This window comes from Choloepus didactylus, chromosome 3 (genome assembly GCF_015220235.1).
Source record: "Choloepus didactylus isolate mChoDid1 chromosome 3, mChoDid1.pri, whole genome shotgun sequence".
Lineage (NCBI taxonomy): Eukaryota > Metazoa > Chordata > Mammalia > Pilosa > Megalonychidae > Choloepus > Choloepus didactylus.
In genome coordinates this window covers 152,363,004-152,382,059 of record NC_051309.1, presented here as the reverse complement: position 1 = coordinate 152,382,059, position 19,056 = coordinate 152,363,004, and the positions used below count along the sequence as shown (strand labels likewise).

The 19,056-nt window shown below is 34.0% G+C and overlaps 1 protein-coding gene across 2 annotated transcripts in view; it reads right to left on the bottom strand.

The window, feature by feature from the left end:
• Positions 1-872: 872 nt before the first annotated feature.
• Positions 873-19,056, bottom strand: part of NAA15 (N-alpha-acetyltransferase 15, NatA auxiliary subunit) — a 92,062-nt gene continuing 73,878 nt past the window's right edge. The window contains exons 15-20 of one of the 2 annotated variants that reach the window (XM_037830691.1): positions 16,477-16,670; positions 11,928-12,036; positions 9,844-9,942; positions 5,952-6,095; positions 5,039-5,136; positions 873-3,630 (exon numbers count right to left, since the gene is read on the bottom strand). In XM_037830691.1, the coding sequence (XP_037686619.1) occupies positions 3,430-3,630; positions 5,039-5,136; positions 5,952-6,095; positions 9,844-9,942; positions 11,928-12,036; positions 16,477-16,670 (845 nt within the window). In that variant the 3' untranslated portion in view covers positions 873-3,429. Of the gene's footprint in view, positions 3,631-5,038; positions 5,137-5,951; positions 6,099-9,843; positions 9,943-11,927; positions 12,037-16,476; positions 16,671-19,056 lie in introns of both variants that reach the window. The other variant, XM_037830690.1, reaches the window with a different exon arrangement.

Here is a 19,056-nt window from a genome sequence, read left to right as displayed (position 1 = left end):
GCTTTACTGAAATAGAGATTACTTTTCTCCAGAATCTCCTGTACATTACCAATACTTTTATTTCAAGATCCATCTCATAGGTTGCACATTGCAAATAATGCAATTCAATTAATAATAACCATTTTTCAAAAATGTTTTATTGCTACAAATCATGAGATTTTTCAGCCATTAAAACTGGAAAGTTAGGGTTTCCGCTCCCAATGGTCAACATAATAGTCATTTCAAGGAACTTCTGCTAAAATTTAGGTTTGCCCATGGATTTGGCATAGCCTAGATGATTGCAGAATGACATCAAGAAATCTTGTCTATAAGTTAAACAAATGGAGTATTAGCTAGAACTGGAAAATAGCCTTCATCTGAAAGGTCAAGTCTTATTTTGAATTGTCTCAAAAAGATTAATTTAAAAATTCAGGGCTGGTAATTATCTAAGACAAGTATATACCTATCTTATAAGAAAGTTCAACACTTCAATTTTTACCTTTCCCAAACAGATGCTACACATGGCAACTGAAATATTCCTGGAAACAGTAAAGAAAGACTTCCCTGAATTTATCACAACCTACCTGAATCTGGACCAAACTTTTCTGACGTCTTCATGTAGTCACAGCTTTCATGTAGTAATTCTAATAGCAGTATACCATGGAGTACAAACAATACTGTGAAAAAACAAAGGCCTAATTAAGCCCAGAGAAAAGCTATTCACTAATATTGGGACTGTGTTTAGTCATGCTAATATAAACCATACTTTATTCTTGTATATAATAAATAGATACAAAAAAGTTGGAAATTGATGACTTGTATAATTAAATCTGAGTAAACTAACCTAGTAAAATTTTAGTTTTTAAATGAGAAATGACAAGAGTAGTTGAATATAAAGAAACACAAAAAGAACTTTACTTTCCTATGTTAATACAAGTCAAGGGACCCTTTCTTCTCACAAGGGCTAATAACACCAGTTCTTGGCAATAAACATAAGGCACTTGTTTAGATTACAACAACACTGCATTTTCCATTTGTTTTTCTAACCCTGTTAGAATCATTTGAAATTAATGAATGAATGAGGCAAATGTGAGATGGTCCAGTCACTCCTACTCAGAGAAAGATAATACAGTACAGCGTTTTAGGGGAGATGTCTGGACACAAAATGAACCCAATCAAGGTCCTCTGACACCAGACAATGTATTCACTGATCAAATAAACCTGAAAGAAAATAGAAGATTTATTCAATAGTTCCAGTAAAATTGGGTTGGAATACAATGTACATGTTAGCAATTTAGCTCCTCACGGGTGGCATCTGCATCAACAGTTCTGAGTACTTTGAATATTCATTCTAAGACAATCTACATCGTTTGAACATGGTCAAGACAAATATATGAATTTCATTTCAATATACAGTAGAGATTAAACATAATTCACACATATGCCCCCTATTATATGGCTGGTGCCTCCTCCAAACACCTCATTAGTGGCAGAGGTAGCACTAGTGTTCTTTCCCAACAATAAGAAATTCAGTTGCCACTCATTGGAGAAGTTGAAAAAAAGTTTGTTTCGTTTTTTGCCATCTGTTAAGATGTTCCTGAGACAGGGCCAGTTAATAAAACTTAAAGCACTAGGAGTTCACTTTGTACTTTTCGTTACGTCACTAAATTGTTAGACTGAGATGTTGAATACAGGTCATGTACTATGAAAGTCTGATTTTAGCATAGCTGTTCAATCAGTACAAGGACCAAGTCTTCTGAAAATTCCCTCTTTAGAGTATACTTTCTATAAACTAAAAGTACCACAAAAAGTTCAATTATATACACAACTAATTCATTTTTACTTAATCTTATTTGCTTAGATCCTGCAAACGCAATGAGAATACTGAGCCTGAGGCCGTTTCCCACTGTACAGGTTTAACATATTAAGGCTCATTTTTCTCAATCAAAATAGCAGTTTTCATTTCAAATTATGAATTATATTCATAATACCTGCCACTATCCTAGCCCTCAATGAAATCTGAATGCAGGAGCAGCACTGCACTTGCACCATAGAATATCCCTGACACCAGCACTCAGCCCATACTAAAAAACCACCATCTGCACTAGCCTTAATGTATCAATAGGTTAACTTCACAGCACATTACATTGCCTCTGGCTTACACCTCTGTTTCTACCTATGTATTTCCACAGAAGCCCAACACAGATTAGTTGAAATATTCACACAACTGTTTTTCAAAACAATTTATTGCATCATATTTGGTACCTTATGTTTGACAACAAAAAAGGAAATTACATCTGTAACTGCAAGAAAAAGAAGCTGGTATGTTATTGGAAAAAAAAAAAATCTTGGGCCCTTTAAAAATTACAAAGTCTTGGGCTTGCCTGAAACAACTGAGCAAGAAATATATTCTTAGAAATGTAGGGCTTCAAGTATTACAAACCTGTGACACTGTGGAAAAATTCCAGAGGTATCTAATCTGCAGCACTTTTTTTTTCTGCATATCGTGAACAAGGCCTGCTGAGGTTTTTAACTATTAGTCTCTTGATCAGTCATAGAATGGTAGTCAGGAGTTCTGCTCTTTAACTTCAAGGCGTGGTATTCTTTTTTTCACTTGGGTGAAAAATTCATGCTTGCTAATTAGTTGGTGCCACATCACAGTGCATTTGGTTCTTGCATTACAGTTTTAACAAGTTTGGCTAAAACAATGCTGAAAGGTTTGCATTGTTATTTTCTTCAAGTTTTAGTTAAAATTGAGATTGTTCCAACTGGTTCCTTCAGTTAAAAACTGTGGTACAAGAACACCAAACTGATCATGTACAGTGAATTTTGGAAACACAACAAGCGTATTGAACACCTCTAGGTTTCTTAATAATTCTGCTTGGTATCTAAATGTCCCAGTTTCTACAACAGCAAGCATCTGTTGTAGGTTTCTCTGTAAATAGTGATTCACATTGCATATGTCCTATGGTCAGAATCAACCCCGTAACAAAATCAGTCAGATGCTAAAGCCCCAACAACTTTGTGCTCAGTGAAAGAATCCAGTGCTAAAACAGCATTTATGCTGTCTGAGATATAGTAAAATCTCACAAGACAAATTTAAAGTAATATTTCTGCCACACACCTGCTTTGTTAGCTGTAACAGCCTCCAGATTTTATATAAATTAGTTTAAAAACATGGATGGGTAGATAGGAATAGGATATGGTATCTTTTAACCCCTCAATTTTAGCAGCTTTTAATTTTTTATGAAACGGAACCTATATCCTGTAATATGTTAGATATTTTATATATACTTTTTCAGCAGGATAAAAAACGTAAAACACTATTTGAAGGCAAGAACATTTACTCCTCTCATTCTGTGTAAGTTAGAGCAATGCAGCAGGTGCGTGACAAAAATATTATATACTAGATATGGTCCAAAATCATTCCATTTGCTTGTTTAATGATGTTCAGATTTCATTGGCCAGTTCTTCAGCTTCTGCAGAACTATCTCCATTAACTGTGATCTTCATATCCTCTTCATATCCAGGAGGCATGAAAGCCAAAGCATAAGGAAAAAGCTTATGACAATTTGCTCTATAAACTTCACCAGCTTCTTTACAGTCTCCTAGGCTACCATCACACAAGGTTTCCAATACCTCCATACACGTCTGTAAAAAGAAAAAAGGTCATGGTTATAACTTGTTAAAAAAAAAAAAAAAAAACGGCTTTACTTTGAATTTATTAGACATTTTAATAAGATCAAAAGATTTCCAAAATAAGATGCAAATTTACATATTTAAGGAAAACAAAAGCATCTACTCCCACAAACACATTCTATTACAATGTTCTTCGAAGCCTAATTTAACTATTTCTTCAAAATTGCAAGGTTTATACAAAAGAATGAATATATAAAATAGGGCTTGGACTAGAGTGGGACAAACAAGGTGCCTAGGGTGCTATATTTAAGGAGGCCCTCACTCTTAGCAAGCACACAACCCTGAGAATGTGTACCTCCTTATGTTTTGTACCCTAGGCAGCTTTCCTTGCCTCAGCCTGTATAGAGGTCAAAACTTACTATGTCAATGACAATGACTGCACTTAAGGCCTCTGAATTTTTCTGGAGGCTCAGAGCCAGTTGGCAAAATCAAGACTTTGTTTTTCAACCTTTTTTTTTTTACAAATTAAACAGAACCTTAAAAGTGTGTCTCAAATACAAATGTGCATATATACAAAGCAAAATCAAATTGGTTCATGAATAGCAGTAATTTTTTTTTTCTTTCAATCAACCCCCTAAGTAAATCTGCTTCTTGTATTTTAAATGTTTCATGCTGACTTGCATTTCTCATGTTTTCTTTCTTCACAGTCTTGTCATTTGGAAAATAATACTTAGTTCCAGATACAGGCTACCTTGCCAAATTTGCCAGTCTAGAAAGGACCTTAAATCAAGATTCTAATCTAAATGATACATTAATTGGCAACCAACAAATCAAATTCTTCTTTCTTAAAGTTGTTTGCTTTGTTTGCTATTAAAGGAATATGTCTAATTGTCTTTTAACAAGTGCTCTTTAATCTGGCCAATTATCTTAAGAGGTAGTTGTCCTTTCTTTTAAGTGTAAACTAAAATCCCTATTTTGCAACATACCCAAATTATCTTTTACTCTACTTAATCTCATATTATGTTAGAAGCAATAAATATTTTAATTTAACCCGTGGTAAATGACATCTTAAATATGTCAGAATCTTCACTGAGCCCTCTCCTTGCTCAGAAATGTACTGATATGAATTAAAATAAAACTCTGAAATGTATGTGTGATTTTATTAAAACATATTTCTAAAAAAATATTCAATTAACAGACGTGAAACTAGCTAATGAATGCCAAGCAGTCTGGTGTGCATGCATTCATAACACACACAGTCCTACATGAATTTAAGATGAGGTAAGTCAGATTCATAAAGGTTTGGAGAATAGCATGCATGAATAACAACAAATATTTTTCTTTGTGAAAATTATTTTCTTGATGAAAAGACAAATAAAAAGTAGTTAGGTATTCTTACAGAGATTATAAAAATGTTTACCTGGAGGTTTCTGTTAGTTAGGGATTCATCAAGTGTTGTTGCCAACTCTATAGCTCGTTTCTGACTAGACGGATCTAGGTAATATACCATTTTGGCAGCTACATGAGAGAGGAAAAGGAAATTTATTTTATATCAAGGCAAAACCAACATCTTTTCTCCTGTCTATTCAAATATAAAATGCTAGGTGTATGTGCACACAGGTTATGACCCCCTTTATTTGAAAAACAGAAACAGCCATTTAAGAAACTGTTATTTATTTTTTTAAAAAATCCTGAAGAATGGTAGACCGGAAATAGCCTAACTGTTCAAACTAGAAGAACAGTTGAGGAAAATAATGGAATATGATACATATAAAAGAAACATGCACAGTAAAAGAGAAGATGAAGAAAAGCATCAAAATACTCTAATATACTTGTCACTGTTTGGTGCAACCATGGGTAATTTTCTTCTTTTTAGAATGAGCATAAAAATTTAGGGGTAAGGGAGAAAACATCATTAGATGGGGGATGGAGTGGGGGAGTAGACCTACATTCAACCTTGATGGTATGAGCTGAAAAGCTGAATCAGGAATCCATGAAGGCATATAAAGTTGCTGGGCTTCTTAGCAAGTTATCTTTTAAGCACACTACTAAAGCACTCCATGTGGTCCCATAAAGTCCAGATTCTGGCACACTGGCATAGACCATTACCTTAGACGTATCATTGACTGTGAGATGGTTTCAAATGTTTAGCATGGTAGAAATTTTAAGTTTTATAGGAAGCATATTTAAGCTGTCAGTTTCCATAAGATTAAAAAGAAATGTACACATATTATCTCTTCTATGATAAAAATGCTTAATGCTGTCATTAATCCATTAAAACAAAATCTGAAGCTATTTTAAAAGGCTAAGAAAGGACAAAATAAAACAATTACCTGATAATCTGTGTGGCAATGAATAAGAATTCCTTTTCAGAAAAGTTTCATTGAAATTCTTTGGATTCGTTGCTCCAAAAAGACGATTCATTTCTTGTTTTAATACTGTTCTAACTGTATCAGGTAAATCTTTACTTTCACACACTGCTGAATAAATTTAAAACAAACTCTCTTAGCAGACAGATACTCTGATAAAGTCTATAGGAGTTCAAAAAATTATCTACTTCCTAAGGCTAATGAAGCAGCAATTATATAACAGACTAGCTAAAGCCTACTGATAATTTCACATTTAAAGAGCTTACCCATAGAAGAGCATACCCCTCCCACCAAAGTATACCCCATCTTCCACTATACCCAAGTAAGGCACCACAAATTTACCAATCTTAAAAGAAAGAATATGGTTGACATCACTGAATTGTGAATGGAGCTATCATTATATAATAAACTCCAAAGGACCACCAAAGCATTTTCCTGTAATAGATAAAACGTAGTCATCATAATCCCAGTCATTGGGATTTGGAAGTGGAAAAGTGGATCCCAACACCTCTGGATTGAATCCAAGCTATGCCTTGTTTCACTGTTATTTTGGTGGAGAGAGAGAGTCTGGCATTTTGGAGCCAGACAGACCTGGGTATGGATCTGGGCTATATTACCTTGGACAAGTCATAACCTCTCTGAACCTATTTCCTGTCCTGTAATATTGAGGTGATATCTACTCTAGACATACTGCAGTAAGGAAAAGATACTGTGTAAAAGTGCAAATTATATAACAGGTATTCAATAAATTGTAGTTTCTACTTTTGTCATAGTTTAAAAACATAAAGAAATTTCCTTATGGTTAGGAAATATGGTGGTGGCTTTGTATTATGATAAATATATTTTATATTATGACCAGAATATATGTAAACAATACCTATCCTAGGTACATAATTTACTTATATGAAGCTAAAGTTTCACAGAATAACATACTCTTACTATCTATACTAAATGCATGTTGATATTTTATACTCTATTCCATTTCTGTTTTAGATTTTCAAATGCAGGTAATGACCCCTAAGTTGAAATCACTAAATTGATTTCAATATTCTGTGAATGGATCATCACTCAAAATTTTAAAAGTATTGAACTCTGAGTCGTAAAAATCCAAGTGAAATACTTTACATATAATTATTAACTGAACAATTGATCAATATGGTCTTTATTGGCTAAATAGATTGAATTAATTGTCACCAATTGTTAAAAGCCACACTGAAGGGGGGGCTGGATCTTAGCAAAAGGAGTTGCCCTGAGCTCGCAGGCTAGTTAACTTTTTTTGTTAATAATTTGGGTAGAAAATGCTTATATTCTGTGTGAGATAGACTACCTACTGTTAGGCTATTGCACAACTAAGTTTATTACCACTCAAAATGGGAGACAAATGAGAATACTGACCAAGATTTTTGAGAGTAAATATGTAAGTACAAAAGAAAAGTACTTTTCAGCAGATAAACGAAAAGAAATTATGCAAATGAGAGGAACATGCTATAAGATTCACTATAAATCAAGGCAGTCAAAACAGTGTTAATTTTAAAAGCATGTAAGATATATATAGATATACATATAAACACATATGTATAAAACATAAAATAACTGAATAGCTAAGGTCCTATCTTTTATTTAGCATTGACCAGAGATGTACTTGAAATCCTTTAACTTAAAAGAAAAGAAGAAAAGCTTGAAAAGGGCACCAAAACTCACTCTTATACTTAAAAAAAGAGGGGGGGAGGGGTTTCCTTAGTAAAAAAAAAAACAAAAACAAAAAACTGCATATAGCAGATACTATACTGGCAGTATAAGAACATATTCAAAAGATTTGCAGTGACAGGGTGAGAATGGGGGGAGGTATCAGTAACCATTCTTAACACATATCCACTTACAAAAGTTTCTACAATTAATAAAATGGGTATGGAGACATTTTTTTCCCTATATACTACCAGAGAGATGTTATTGGTGAAGTTCTCCTTGTAAAGGAGTTATTACAATAACTTAACATGAAAAATGTGTTCCTGAAAAATTACTTCTAAAGTACCAGATATATTGGTTAAAGGAACCCTGTGTGTGTATGATTTAACAAAGATGCCCCTATTTTGTGTCACAAATGCCTTTATAAATTATGAGAAATGAGTTCAAAAGGTAATGTTAAGCAGTCTACTTGATTTAAGAGGCTTTTTAAAGAGAAAGCAAATCTTTATCATTGCAAATATCACTGTTTTCATTGCCTATAAAAAGTTCAGCCTAAAAAAAGGATCACTTTGTCAAGTCTCTTCCTGACAATGATTTCAGCTACACACCTGGAGCAATGGACACAGGCAGAGGGAACATTCAATAATTCAAACTTTCATGTCAAGGACCATTCTGCCTTTGTCCTTCCGAAGTCCATGTGCATTTTAATGTTTTGAAATAACGTGCATGAAAATAGTCAACTGTTCATCAATCCACACACTCCATTACAATCAAATAATTTAAATTTGCCATTTTTAATTCATATTTCAAAGTCTCTAACTCCAAAGGATAAATATATGTATTATTTTCCATCTTTCAGAAAAGTATCTATTGCATAAAATGAAGTGTAAATGTTATTTTTGATGCTAGTTTACATATACTCTATCCTAACCAGAATGGATTAAGACTATTATTTCTTGCCTTAATTTTCTAGAATTCATGATTTCAAAGTAAAAAAAAAAAAAAACAACAAAGACTAAATTGAAACAAATTTATTTCCTCCAAATACAATTCTTTCTTCTATTTTCTTTAATGCAATTATTTCATTTATTGCTTTTAGAATTTAAAAACTGAGGAAAACATCTCTATGATTCAGTCCTCAAAACAGGAATCATATCTTTTTCTTATTTTGACAAATATAAATATAACTTAACTTAGCTTTACTTTTTCTCAGAAATCAAAACAGTGCTCTTATTTGGGACAATCAGCCTTTCTCAAAAGAATGATTGGGATTTCTGGTTTAATTTCATCATTTTAATATAATGCATGAATCCATATGGGGTTTATTATTTAGAAAATGACATAGCTAATTTAATATTTGCATATTCTGTAGATTGTTCTGTTAAAGGTTTAATTTCTCCTGGAGTCACTTTAGCTTAAAACAACAGAAATACCAGTACCTGACTACTGAGAGACTTTATTGCAAATTTAAAGCTCTTATAGTAGAAACAACAATGTGAAGAGTTGGGCTTTAATCCCTGCTTCATTATTAAGTAGCTAGTTACCTTGAACAAGTAATTTAACCCTTTAGGGTCCCACATTCCTCAACTATAAAATGAGATAATCAGTATCAAGTTCCCCTTTCATGTGTTAAAATTCTACGGTTCTACTTCACATTAAAACTAAAATATAGATCCAAACATGAAAATATGTGAAAAGTACAGACAACTGTGTTAAAGTTTCTCTAATCTATCTTCAGTAACATAAAACATTTTATGACTCAAAGAACTATGCTAAGCAAACTAATTCATGCAAAGCCAGACCTACAAAATAGGTAAATAAGGAAACAATTCATTTCAGAGATTCTTCAATTTTAAAACAATTTTAAGGTTTACAAATGAAATGTGCTACAAAACCTCAACTTACATGGAACTTTTCAGAGTAAAAAACAAAGTTGATTCTCAAATATCTGTACTGAACAATTTATGTTATGTCAAAATCCAGGAACATTTCTAGCCTTAAAATAAAGAACTTAATCACGAAGAAAAGAACCATGCTTTTCCCTCAGCTAATTTAATACTCAACAGCTTTAAAATGATTGAGTTTATGATAAACTTGTACAGAACACTTATATGGTCACTATCAACTACTGTAATCAAATACTTAAGAGTAATGGAAAACAAAAACATACCAGTACTAAAGAGGCGAATCATACACTCATGAAGCCAGGGATGACTAGAATCAATAATAAATGCCCTCTTTACTGATTGTAGCATCAAAAGAAACTTTTCTATAAAAAGAAAAAGTTAAGATATACTTTGATCATTAGATAAAATAAGATGCCCCCCTTTGGAGGGCTAAGACCCCACAAATAGAAAAATCTCAATTCAGAGTTAATCACATCTTAATCGTAACATATGGTTAAAGCAAACAATTTCCTCCAAATAATGCCATTATCTAATAATAGTCTCCATATAACATTAAGAAATTTTTAAATAAACTATAGAAAATTTACATAGCATTCAGCAATACTGAACTAATGCCATGTAAACAAAGAAACAAAATTTGAAACCATTTTCTAACCTTCTTAATCCCCTACTTAGAAAACTTCATGGTGTGTGCTTTCAAGTATCTCCCTTCCTTTCCTTTATTTTATACAGATGAAACGGCTTCCCTCCTACTTGCTCCTCTCCTGTCAATCCCTGGTTCTTCTTCCTTCTCTAAAGGTGGGGTATTCACCAAGGTTATGTTCGCAGTTTTGTTTTAAACCTCGGTCATTTTCTAATCTCTCTCTATGCTATCTCCCACCTTCATTCCCATGTTTCTCCAGCTTCAGTAATGTTTCAATGGTTGAATGGAAATTTGCACTTGAATACTTACTACATGTCGAAGTCTTGTTTATAACTCTACAATCTAACTATTTGTTGAGCCTTCCCTAATTTGGAACCATTCTCCAATTATCAAAGTTCAAAATCCCAGACTCCTCCGGTAATTCCTTTTCCCCTTCTTTCAACACTAAGAAAGCTAAAAATACTGTCATCCCCTCTGCCATTACCCATTTCACACTACTACAGTTGTTTCTCAATCCTCTGGCCCATTAGAAGTTGGAACACACAGAAACCAGTTGAATGGGACTTTAGATTGCCCTTCCCCACTTCAAGCAGAGCACTTTTTATACTTATATACTGAGGTTCCACTTAAGAATAATTTTAAAGGGGGAGTTGTATTAACTGTTAAAAAAAAACCTGAAAATTACTGGACTATTTATTAAACTTTTCCCCCCAAATTACAACATATTCATGGTAGAAAATATTTTAATCACTCAATATTCCATCAAGAGACAATCTGTTACCTTTTAATGTATTGCTTTTCAGCCACTTTTCTATTCACACACACATTTAAGTATAACAAAAATTAAAATGGGTAGTTTTGTATCCTATTTTGAAATAATTACAAAGCAACCTTTCCCCACCATTATTACTTTTGATAAACAGGGTTTTTAATGGATATTTTACATAGAGATGTACCATTTTATTTAATCCACCTAAGTAGGACATTTACACTGTTTAATGCAACAATCTATCTGATACTAATCAGTTTCTTCTCCCTTCAAATATGCATCACCTTAGTGACTGATTTATTTTTCAATGAACTTCTTGGATTATATCAATTCAATACTGAAAAATTTTCTATCTACTAAATATAGTCTAAGCATTCTAACCTGGCAAACAAGATTCTTCATTTATTTTTATCTGGCTCCAGGCAATATGAACAACCTCAGCATTATTTATGCAAAGTTGTTTTTTCTTAATTGATGCTCTCCCCCTCTGCGCATCTTTTCCTTTAGGAATCTGATCCACCCTTCAAGATCCAGCTCAAAGACCAAGTCTTCCATAAATAACAATAGCTAGTAATAGATAACATTCATTTAATGCTTATTATGTTCCAGGCACTGTTCTCAGCTCTGTAATTAATTTTATCCACACAATCATTAGTTCCTAAAACTTTCATTGAACTACTGACATGGTAATTACCATATCTGACCTTAAATCCTAGTTACACATGTACATCCACAGTTCATTCAATGTCCCTGAAGAGGTAAATTGTATCTTTGTACCCCCCCATGACATTTTGTACATAGCAGGCATTTCTGTCAGGAAGATGCACTGGCATTTGCCAAAAAATCCTACAGAGGTGAGGCTATCAGAGTTGGGTGCCTATATCTAGAAATACAGCCATCAATTTTATCAGGGCCACTATACCCTAATTGCCTACCTTTCCTAAAGTAAATTTCAAAGGCAAAAAGATGAGTTTCTATCTTGTTCTTCACCAAGTTCTTCAACGGTGTTAAAAATTTAATAGCTTCTTCCAATGGAGTTTCAACCTAACAAAAATAAAAGATATTACACAAATGGAAATAAGATTTCTGGGGAATGTGATTTTACTCTTTCTATTAAAAACACTTTTTTTCTTTATGCAAAATCTCTTGCCAGTAACTCAGAAGTACATTGCCATGATTTAACCCCCCATAATCTAAAGGGAACTCTGAATTCTAGAACCCTTCACAGGTACTTTAAAAGCAAAGATCACATATTATTCATGGAGAGAAACTGTCCAACAAGTAAGGAAGAGCATAAAAAAGAACCAGGTAAAGAAAGACAATAGGGAAACAGGTAAGATGGAAAAACAGAAGAGGAAACAGGAAGAAGGGCAATGAAAAGGAAACAGAATGCATAAATGGTCTTTAGAAATTGAAAGAAAAAACAGTTTAATCAAACTGTACAAAATATTATGATATTCATTCTGTCTTGCTCTATTCTACTACAAATTCTACAGGTACTTATATTTACTCATATTTACTCAAATATCATATTCATGTAGAGATGACATTTAAAAACATAGAAATTTATAGAACTCTGTCCCTACCGTACTTTATTAATTATATAAATGTCATATTAATTACATACATGTAATCATTACTGGGAAGGTGTAATGTTTACTACATAACTGTGCTATTGTTATACTCCTGGACTAGTATTGAGACAAAGCTGTTCCCTGGAGACTAAGGGGGCGGAGGAAAGAAGAGGACCAACATTATATTTACCTGTAAGAGCACTGAATATCTAGGGCCTTCTTTTATTCTAGAGGCAATACTAATTTAACCACAATGGAATTTGGATTTGACATGTCTGCCCAATATGCCTCTGCCAGTACAATACCTTGTGCTTCCATCAATTTCAGCCAAGGAAATTATTTTTTAGTATTTTTTTTTAAAGTTAAGCGATGAAATGATTCACCTTGTCCTACCAAACAATGTATAAGCTGCTAGTCTTTAGAGAATAAAATAATCGATTAAAAATCCAGCTATAGAGTCAGATGGTATTATTTTGAAGGACACATGCTCTAAACCAGAAAACAATATAAGCCACTTTTACTCTAATAGTCACAGATTTAGGAACCAAGAAGACAAGACAGGGACCCTCATAAGTATGCCTTTCTCACTTTTATAAATGTTTTCCTTCTTGTCCCCATGACTCTTATGTTCTACTGGGTTGGAGTTTGTGGTATACAGGGATTAATGTTCCTACCAGGGATAGGTAGAAAAGCAGAAACTGAAATTACCACCTAGTTATATCAAGCTTTTCATGCCTCTAGGGTACAGACTGAAATAAAGGTCACTGTGTTGACTAAGGTAACATACTATCAAGGATATATAGTGCTATTTCAAAAATGGAGACAGCAAGGAATACAGTGAAGAGGAATCAATACAAGTATTATTATACTTATGAAACCAAGTATCTGAACTTGGAGAGAGAAAACACAAAAATTAATTGTCTTTAATTCTAATAAGTGAGAATATACACCTCCAAGAAAAGATCTATGTGTGCTCCCACATGTAGTTTCAGTTTCTGCGTGCCTTTCATAGATGAGATTTTGTTGGTCTAAATCTAAGTACTTATACACACATGATCCACAATGCAAACTAACTACATTCTACATTTACACATATACAATGCAGTACAGGGTTGCACATACAAAAGAAATAAACAGTAGTATTGCATATTACTCAGGATTTACTGAGGTACCAAAACATTTTTTTAAAAAAGAATATTGTCAAAACTACCCCTGAAAATCCCTTTTTAAATTACAAAGACATTTATCTTATATGTGTGTGTGTGTATATATACATGTTATAGCTAGCTAACACTGTGTGTATGAAAACTATAGCTTTAAATACCAAAATCATAATTATTGTAGAAAGATGTTCACACTACCAGAGGCATATAAGAACTGAGATGGTCTAAGCAAATGGCTTTCATACCTCCTATTAACTCATTCTCAGCTGGGATAATATGTTCAGAGTGGAATACTGAATGGAACTGCCAGTACTATGCACATTCTTCTTTGTCTTTCTTCAAAAAAAAATTACATTCAGTCATGAAGAACTTAATTTACTTGAGTTAAAAGAATGTAATAGTGGGACTGCACTGTGCTTGATGGACAATTTAAGACACATACAAACGCAGTTTTGACTACATGCAATTTTTAAATTCATAAACTAAGCTGAAATTTAATCCCAATATTAAGATATGTTGTATAGAAGTATATCTCCCTATACACCCAGAGTAGCAACAAAAGTTTAAAACTATTATAATCCCATACAGGCAGAACTGCTAAGGTCACTTCTAGCCCTTGGTAAGGAAGAAATACGTGCACAACTGGAGAAAAAAAACTAAAACAAAAACCACAATCCAGTTGAGATGCTTCCTGGCTGAATCCAAGAAGGGAATGAATGGTGCATGAGGGAACTCAAATACTAACTACTGCCTCATGATAAGTTGCAGAAACAAGTGATATAGCTCCCACCAAGATTAATTCAATTAACTGAAGATTAAACCACTCACTAACTAAACTCCTTCCCATTTTCCTTTTCACCTTCTTCAATGGAATTACTGCTACTTTAATTGTTTTGATTCTGCTCATTACTTCACATTCATTATTCTGAACAAGTGAAACTAAATTTAACACACAGAAGAATGCTGAGATACAGGATCACAAAAAAGCAACAGACACTGTAGACTCAGACTTGGCAGGTAGCTTTTAAAATAGCTTACAATATGCTACCACCGGTTATGACGGCTTGGGGTAATTCAGAATCACCACCATATTAGGTATATGGGTTAAGTGTGGATGCTATTTGATGAGGGTATCTTGGAGGCAGTTAGCCTAGGAAGAAAAGGGTATGAATAATATAGATACTTAATGAATCACCAGGACCCATCCAAATAAAGCAGTAAGAAGCACCTTCTGTAACCATTATTTTGTGAGACTCTTCAACCCTAGCTACAAATGGTTAGACCACAGCATGACATGTGACCCAAAGGCTATCATTATAGGTTGGACACAAGGAAAATCAACAGTCTATAAAGAGGCCTGGTTTAAGAATTTAGCTCTGTATTAGACAGTGAGTAAACAATCCAAACAGATCCTTGTTTTTAAGAGCAATAATGCAAGGCATGAAGCACTACAAAGCAAAAAAGTCCTTAAGGAAGTCATGAGAAAAAAATAAGCAGAGAGAGTGATGGTGGCAGGTAGTCAGTGACAGTGGCAATAGCAGTAGCAATAAGAAAAGCTGAGGCACAAAAATGGAAAGCGCTGACATTGTTGCAAAGAATGACTCTGCAATTCTCCACCAAGCCTGAGAGGTCAATTTTCTGTGTTCCCTTGCTTTTCTACGTATTCTTCCAATATACTCCCAACACTAAAAAGGTAGTATCTTTGTTCCTAGGGGATATACAATTATTTGTGAAAAGGTGGAAATACATTCTTCTGAAATCCCAACTAGATTTGTCTCCATTTCTTATAGCAATACTGCTATGTATACAAGACATTACTATCTACCTGCTTTAGTATAATTTTAAAAATATTTCCCAACCCCATTTGATTGGTATTATAATTTTCTTAGTAATAAAGCACTCAGGCAAATGATTTTGAAGTTTTACGTACCAGTGAGGTAAAAACTTTAAGAACGTGTGTTTACTATACGTAACAATGCAGAGTAAATTCTGCAGTTATTTTCAGATGGAGTAAGGAGGATGTGATGGGGTAGAAAAAAGCCTATAGGTATGTTATTAATCAAAATGGCTCGTGATAATGAACACCTTGTTTACAGCTGAATAACTAATAATAGCAGATCAGATTTTGAGTTAGGGAAAATACTTAGGGACTTCTAAAATATTAGATTCAAATGGGAAAGTCCAGTGAAGAAATACTATAAACTGAAAACACAGTTAAGAGATACACATAGAAACATAAATAAACTAAATAAATAACAAAAAACAAAAGCAGATACTGAGTCCTCAGTTTATAACAAGGTCAATTTAGCCTAAGTATAAAAACTGGCATGCTACTTCTTATACATGAAACTAGATGCTTTGTATATATATTTTTTCTAATCCTTACGTGTCTGCCTAATAGGGATTGTTAGTCCCATTTTTATAGATGAGGAAACCATCAGAGAGGTTAGACAAAGTGTCCAAGGTCAAGTGGCTAAAGTGTCAGAGATCTAGACCCAGATCAGAATGACCCAAAAGCCAAAACTTTTCTCACTATACCATAATAGATTATGCTGGACCAGAATCATTATTTCAAGACTTAAACCTCAAATATGAACAGAAAAGAAAATATTAAAGAAAGAAGACTAAAAATAAAAATAATCTTTGGCTCTACAATCTATAATCAAATTGGCAGAATGAGAGTATAAAAATGACAATAGTTGGTCATAAAATCTCACTCAATTACGCTAAAAATTATTATTAAGTACCTTAGCCAGTTTCTCAGGGATAAGTTCTTCTTTTGGACCTCCAATTTCCTCATCATCGTCATCCTTCTTCTTTTTCTGATTTCTCTGTTGCTTTTCTTTTTCTGCATTTTTTTTCTCTTCTTCTATCTGGGCTTTCTTTTGAGCTCTTCTTTGTTTATTACGTAGCTTCTTTAGCTCTTTGTCAGACATGTTTGCTGTAGGCAGTTTAATTAATGAAATTATAAGCAGGTTAATGAGATTAGTAATTATCAATTACTACCATTATTTAATAGTCTTATATAAGCCACATTAAAATACTATACATTATGCCTGTACATGTGACTATGTGTACGCAGCCTTTCAATGGTTCTCCATTAGATAGAGAACCAAGTATAACTTTTTTTTTGAAATCAGGTGAGGTATGTGTGTAAACATGCACCCATGACAAAGCATACAAGTTCCTTCAGCAATATCAAACTACTTGCAGTTCCACGAATATAATAAGCTGTCTCACATCATTATGGCTTTGGACTATGCTCTCCCTTATGTATGCCTTAACGTGCTCAAATAGTTAATTCATTCTCTTCTCTGCTGCCACTATGCCTTACATATTCCACTTCTTATAATACTTTGTTTATACATCTGTCTCTCCTGTTAGACAGTGAGCTCCTTGAGAGAAGAGACGCTGACTAACTCATCTCTACATTTTCAGGGCCTAGCACCATGCTGAAATGTATAGAAAACATTCAAAAAATTGTTGAAGGAATAAACGAATAACCATATGACAAATCTAAATTTGATACTAAGAATTTAACAATAGCCCTTGAAGTACAAACTGGAATGTTTCAAAAGAAGAATAGAAATCGCTGATATGCTATAATGAAGTGAAAACTCTATACTGTTTAGACATCAAGCAACACATCTGAAAGCTACGTAGTCCAATCAATATTTATTTGGATAACATTTGTTACCACTGGGAAATGAAAAAAGCCATTTCAAACAACTGTGATTTTAAAATATGCCCACAAATTCTTCCTTTCAAAAGGTAGAGCTCAATTCCTCTCCCCTTAACTGTGAACTGTACTTAGTAACTAACTTCTTATGAACAGAATGTAGTATAAGTGAAGATGTGTGGCATCCAGATCAGGACATACAAGTACTGTGGATTCTTCCTTGCTTTCTCTTAGATCACTACCTCAGAGGAGCCAGACGCAATGTTGTAAAGAAACCCAAGCAATACTATTAAAAGATCCATGTGGTGAAGAACTGAGGCCTCAAGCTATGAGAGTGAGCCATCTTGGAAGGAGATCCTCTAGCCACGTCAACCCTTCAGATGCCCTGGCTGACATCTTGACTGCAACCTAATGAGAGACCCTAACTTTCAGATCCATATAGCTAAGCCACTTCTGAATTCCTGGCCCAAAGAAACTGTGAAATGATAAATGTTCATTATTTAAAACTGCTAAGTTTTTTACTATTTTGTTATGCAGCAACAGAAAACACAGATTTTAGTACCTGGAAGTAGGTGTGCTGCTATAATAAAAAAATCAAATGTGAGCATGGCTTTGGAATTACCAGCAAAGGAGGACAAATTTTGAGAGCTTTAGCAAAGCCTTGATGAGCCTTAGATTGTTAGCAGAAGTCTAGACTTTGAGGAACCTGCAGGACAGGGCTTAATGGGAAAGTGAGGAACATGTTATACTGAGAACATGTTATTGTGCCATGGAGGCAGAAAAGTTTAGCAACACTGTTGCAAAGATCAAATCCAACGCTTCCCAGGAAAAATATTAAGATGTAAAGCAGAGGGTTTGGCTTTAAAATCTTTTGTTAACACCCACACCTCAGTAAGGTGCCTCAGAATATTAGTAAATCAGACAAAACACCCTCTAAAAATTTAAAGGTATATGACTCACATGTCCTCTCAGTGAACCAACAGAGCTTTCAAGAAACTTAACAGTGTTGTCCATTCAGCAGAAGCTCAAGGTAAACAAAGATACTTCTGCATGTGAATTCCAATAAAATTCACAGAAGACCCACAATGTTTTAAAGAGAATTATTTTTGCAGACACACTGCCAATTTGGACTGAAATGAACAGATATTTTTAAGTAGTCTTTGGACCTCCAAAATTATACTGGCAGAAAGCAGGCAAACAAGTACTAACTTTAAAGAAAAAGGAAGGATGATTCAGACAGTACAACCAAGAACCTTGAGGGCAGAACCAAGAACCATACAGAATTATCTCCAAGTTTTGGAGTCCTAATCAAAGAACTGCTAACCTGTTCCCAGCCAGATCTGAGAATTGATGTGAACCATTAACTCCTGTGTGCCTCCCACTTCCCTGTTTTGAACACGAATGTCTGTAGTGTTTGCCCAATGCCTGTCCAAAATGGTTCTGTCTGGTGTGCGGGTGGTAGCTAAGTTGTCTCTTTTAGTTCATAGGACTTCAAAGTGAGAAGAATTATACTTGAAGAGCTATACTTAAGGAACTACACTCAAGAAGCCTCATTAGCACCTACACCTGATTTATGTAAGATTCTGGACTTCGAGCTAATGCTCTAATAGGAAGAGACTTTTTGAGGCACTGGGAGGGAGGAGGGAGT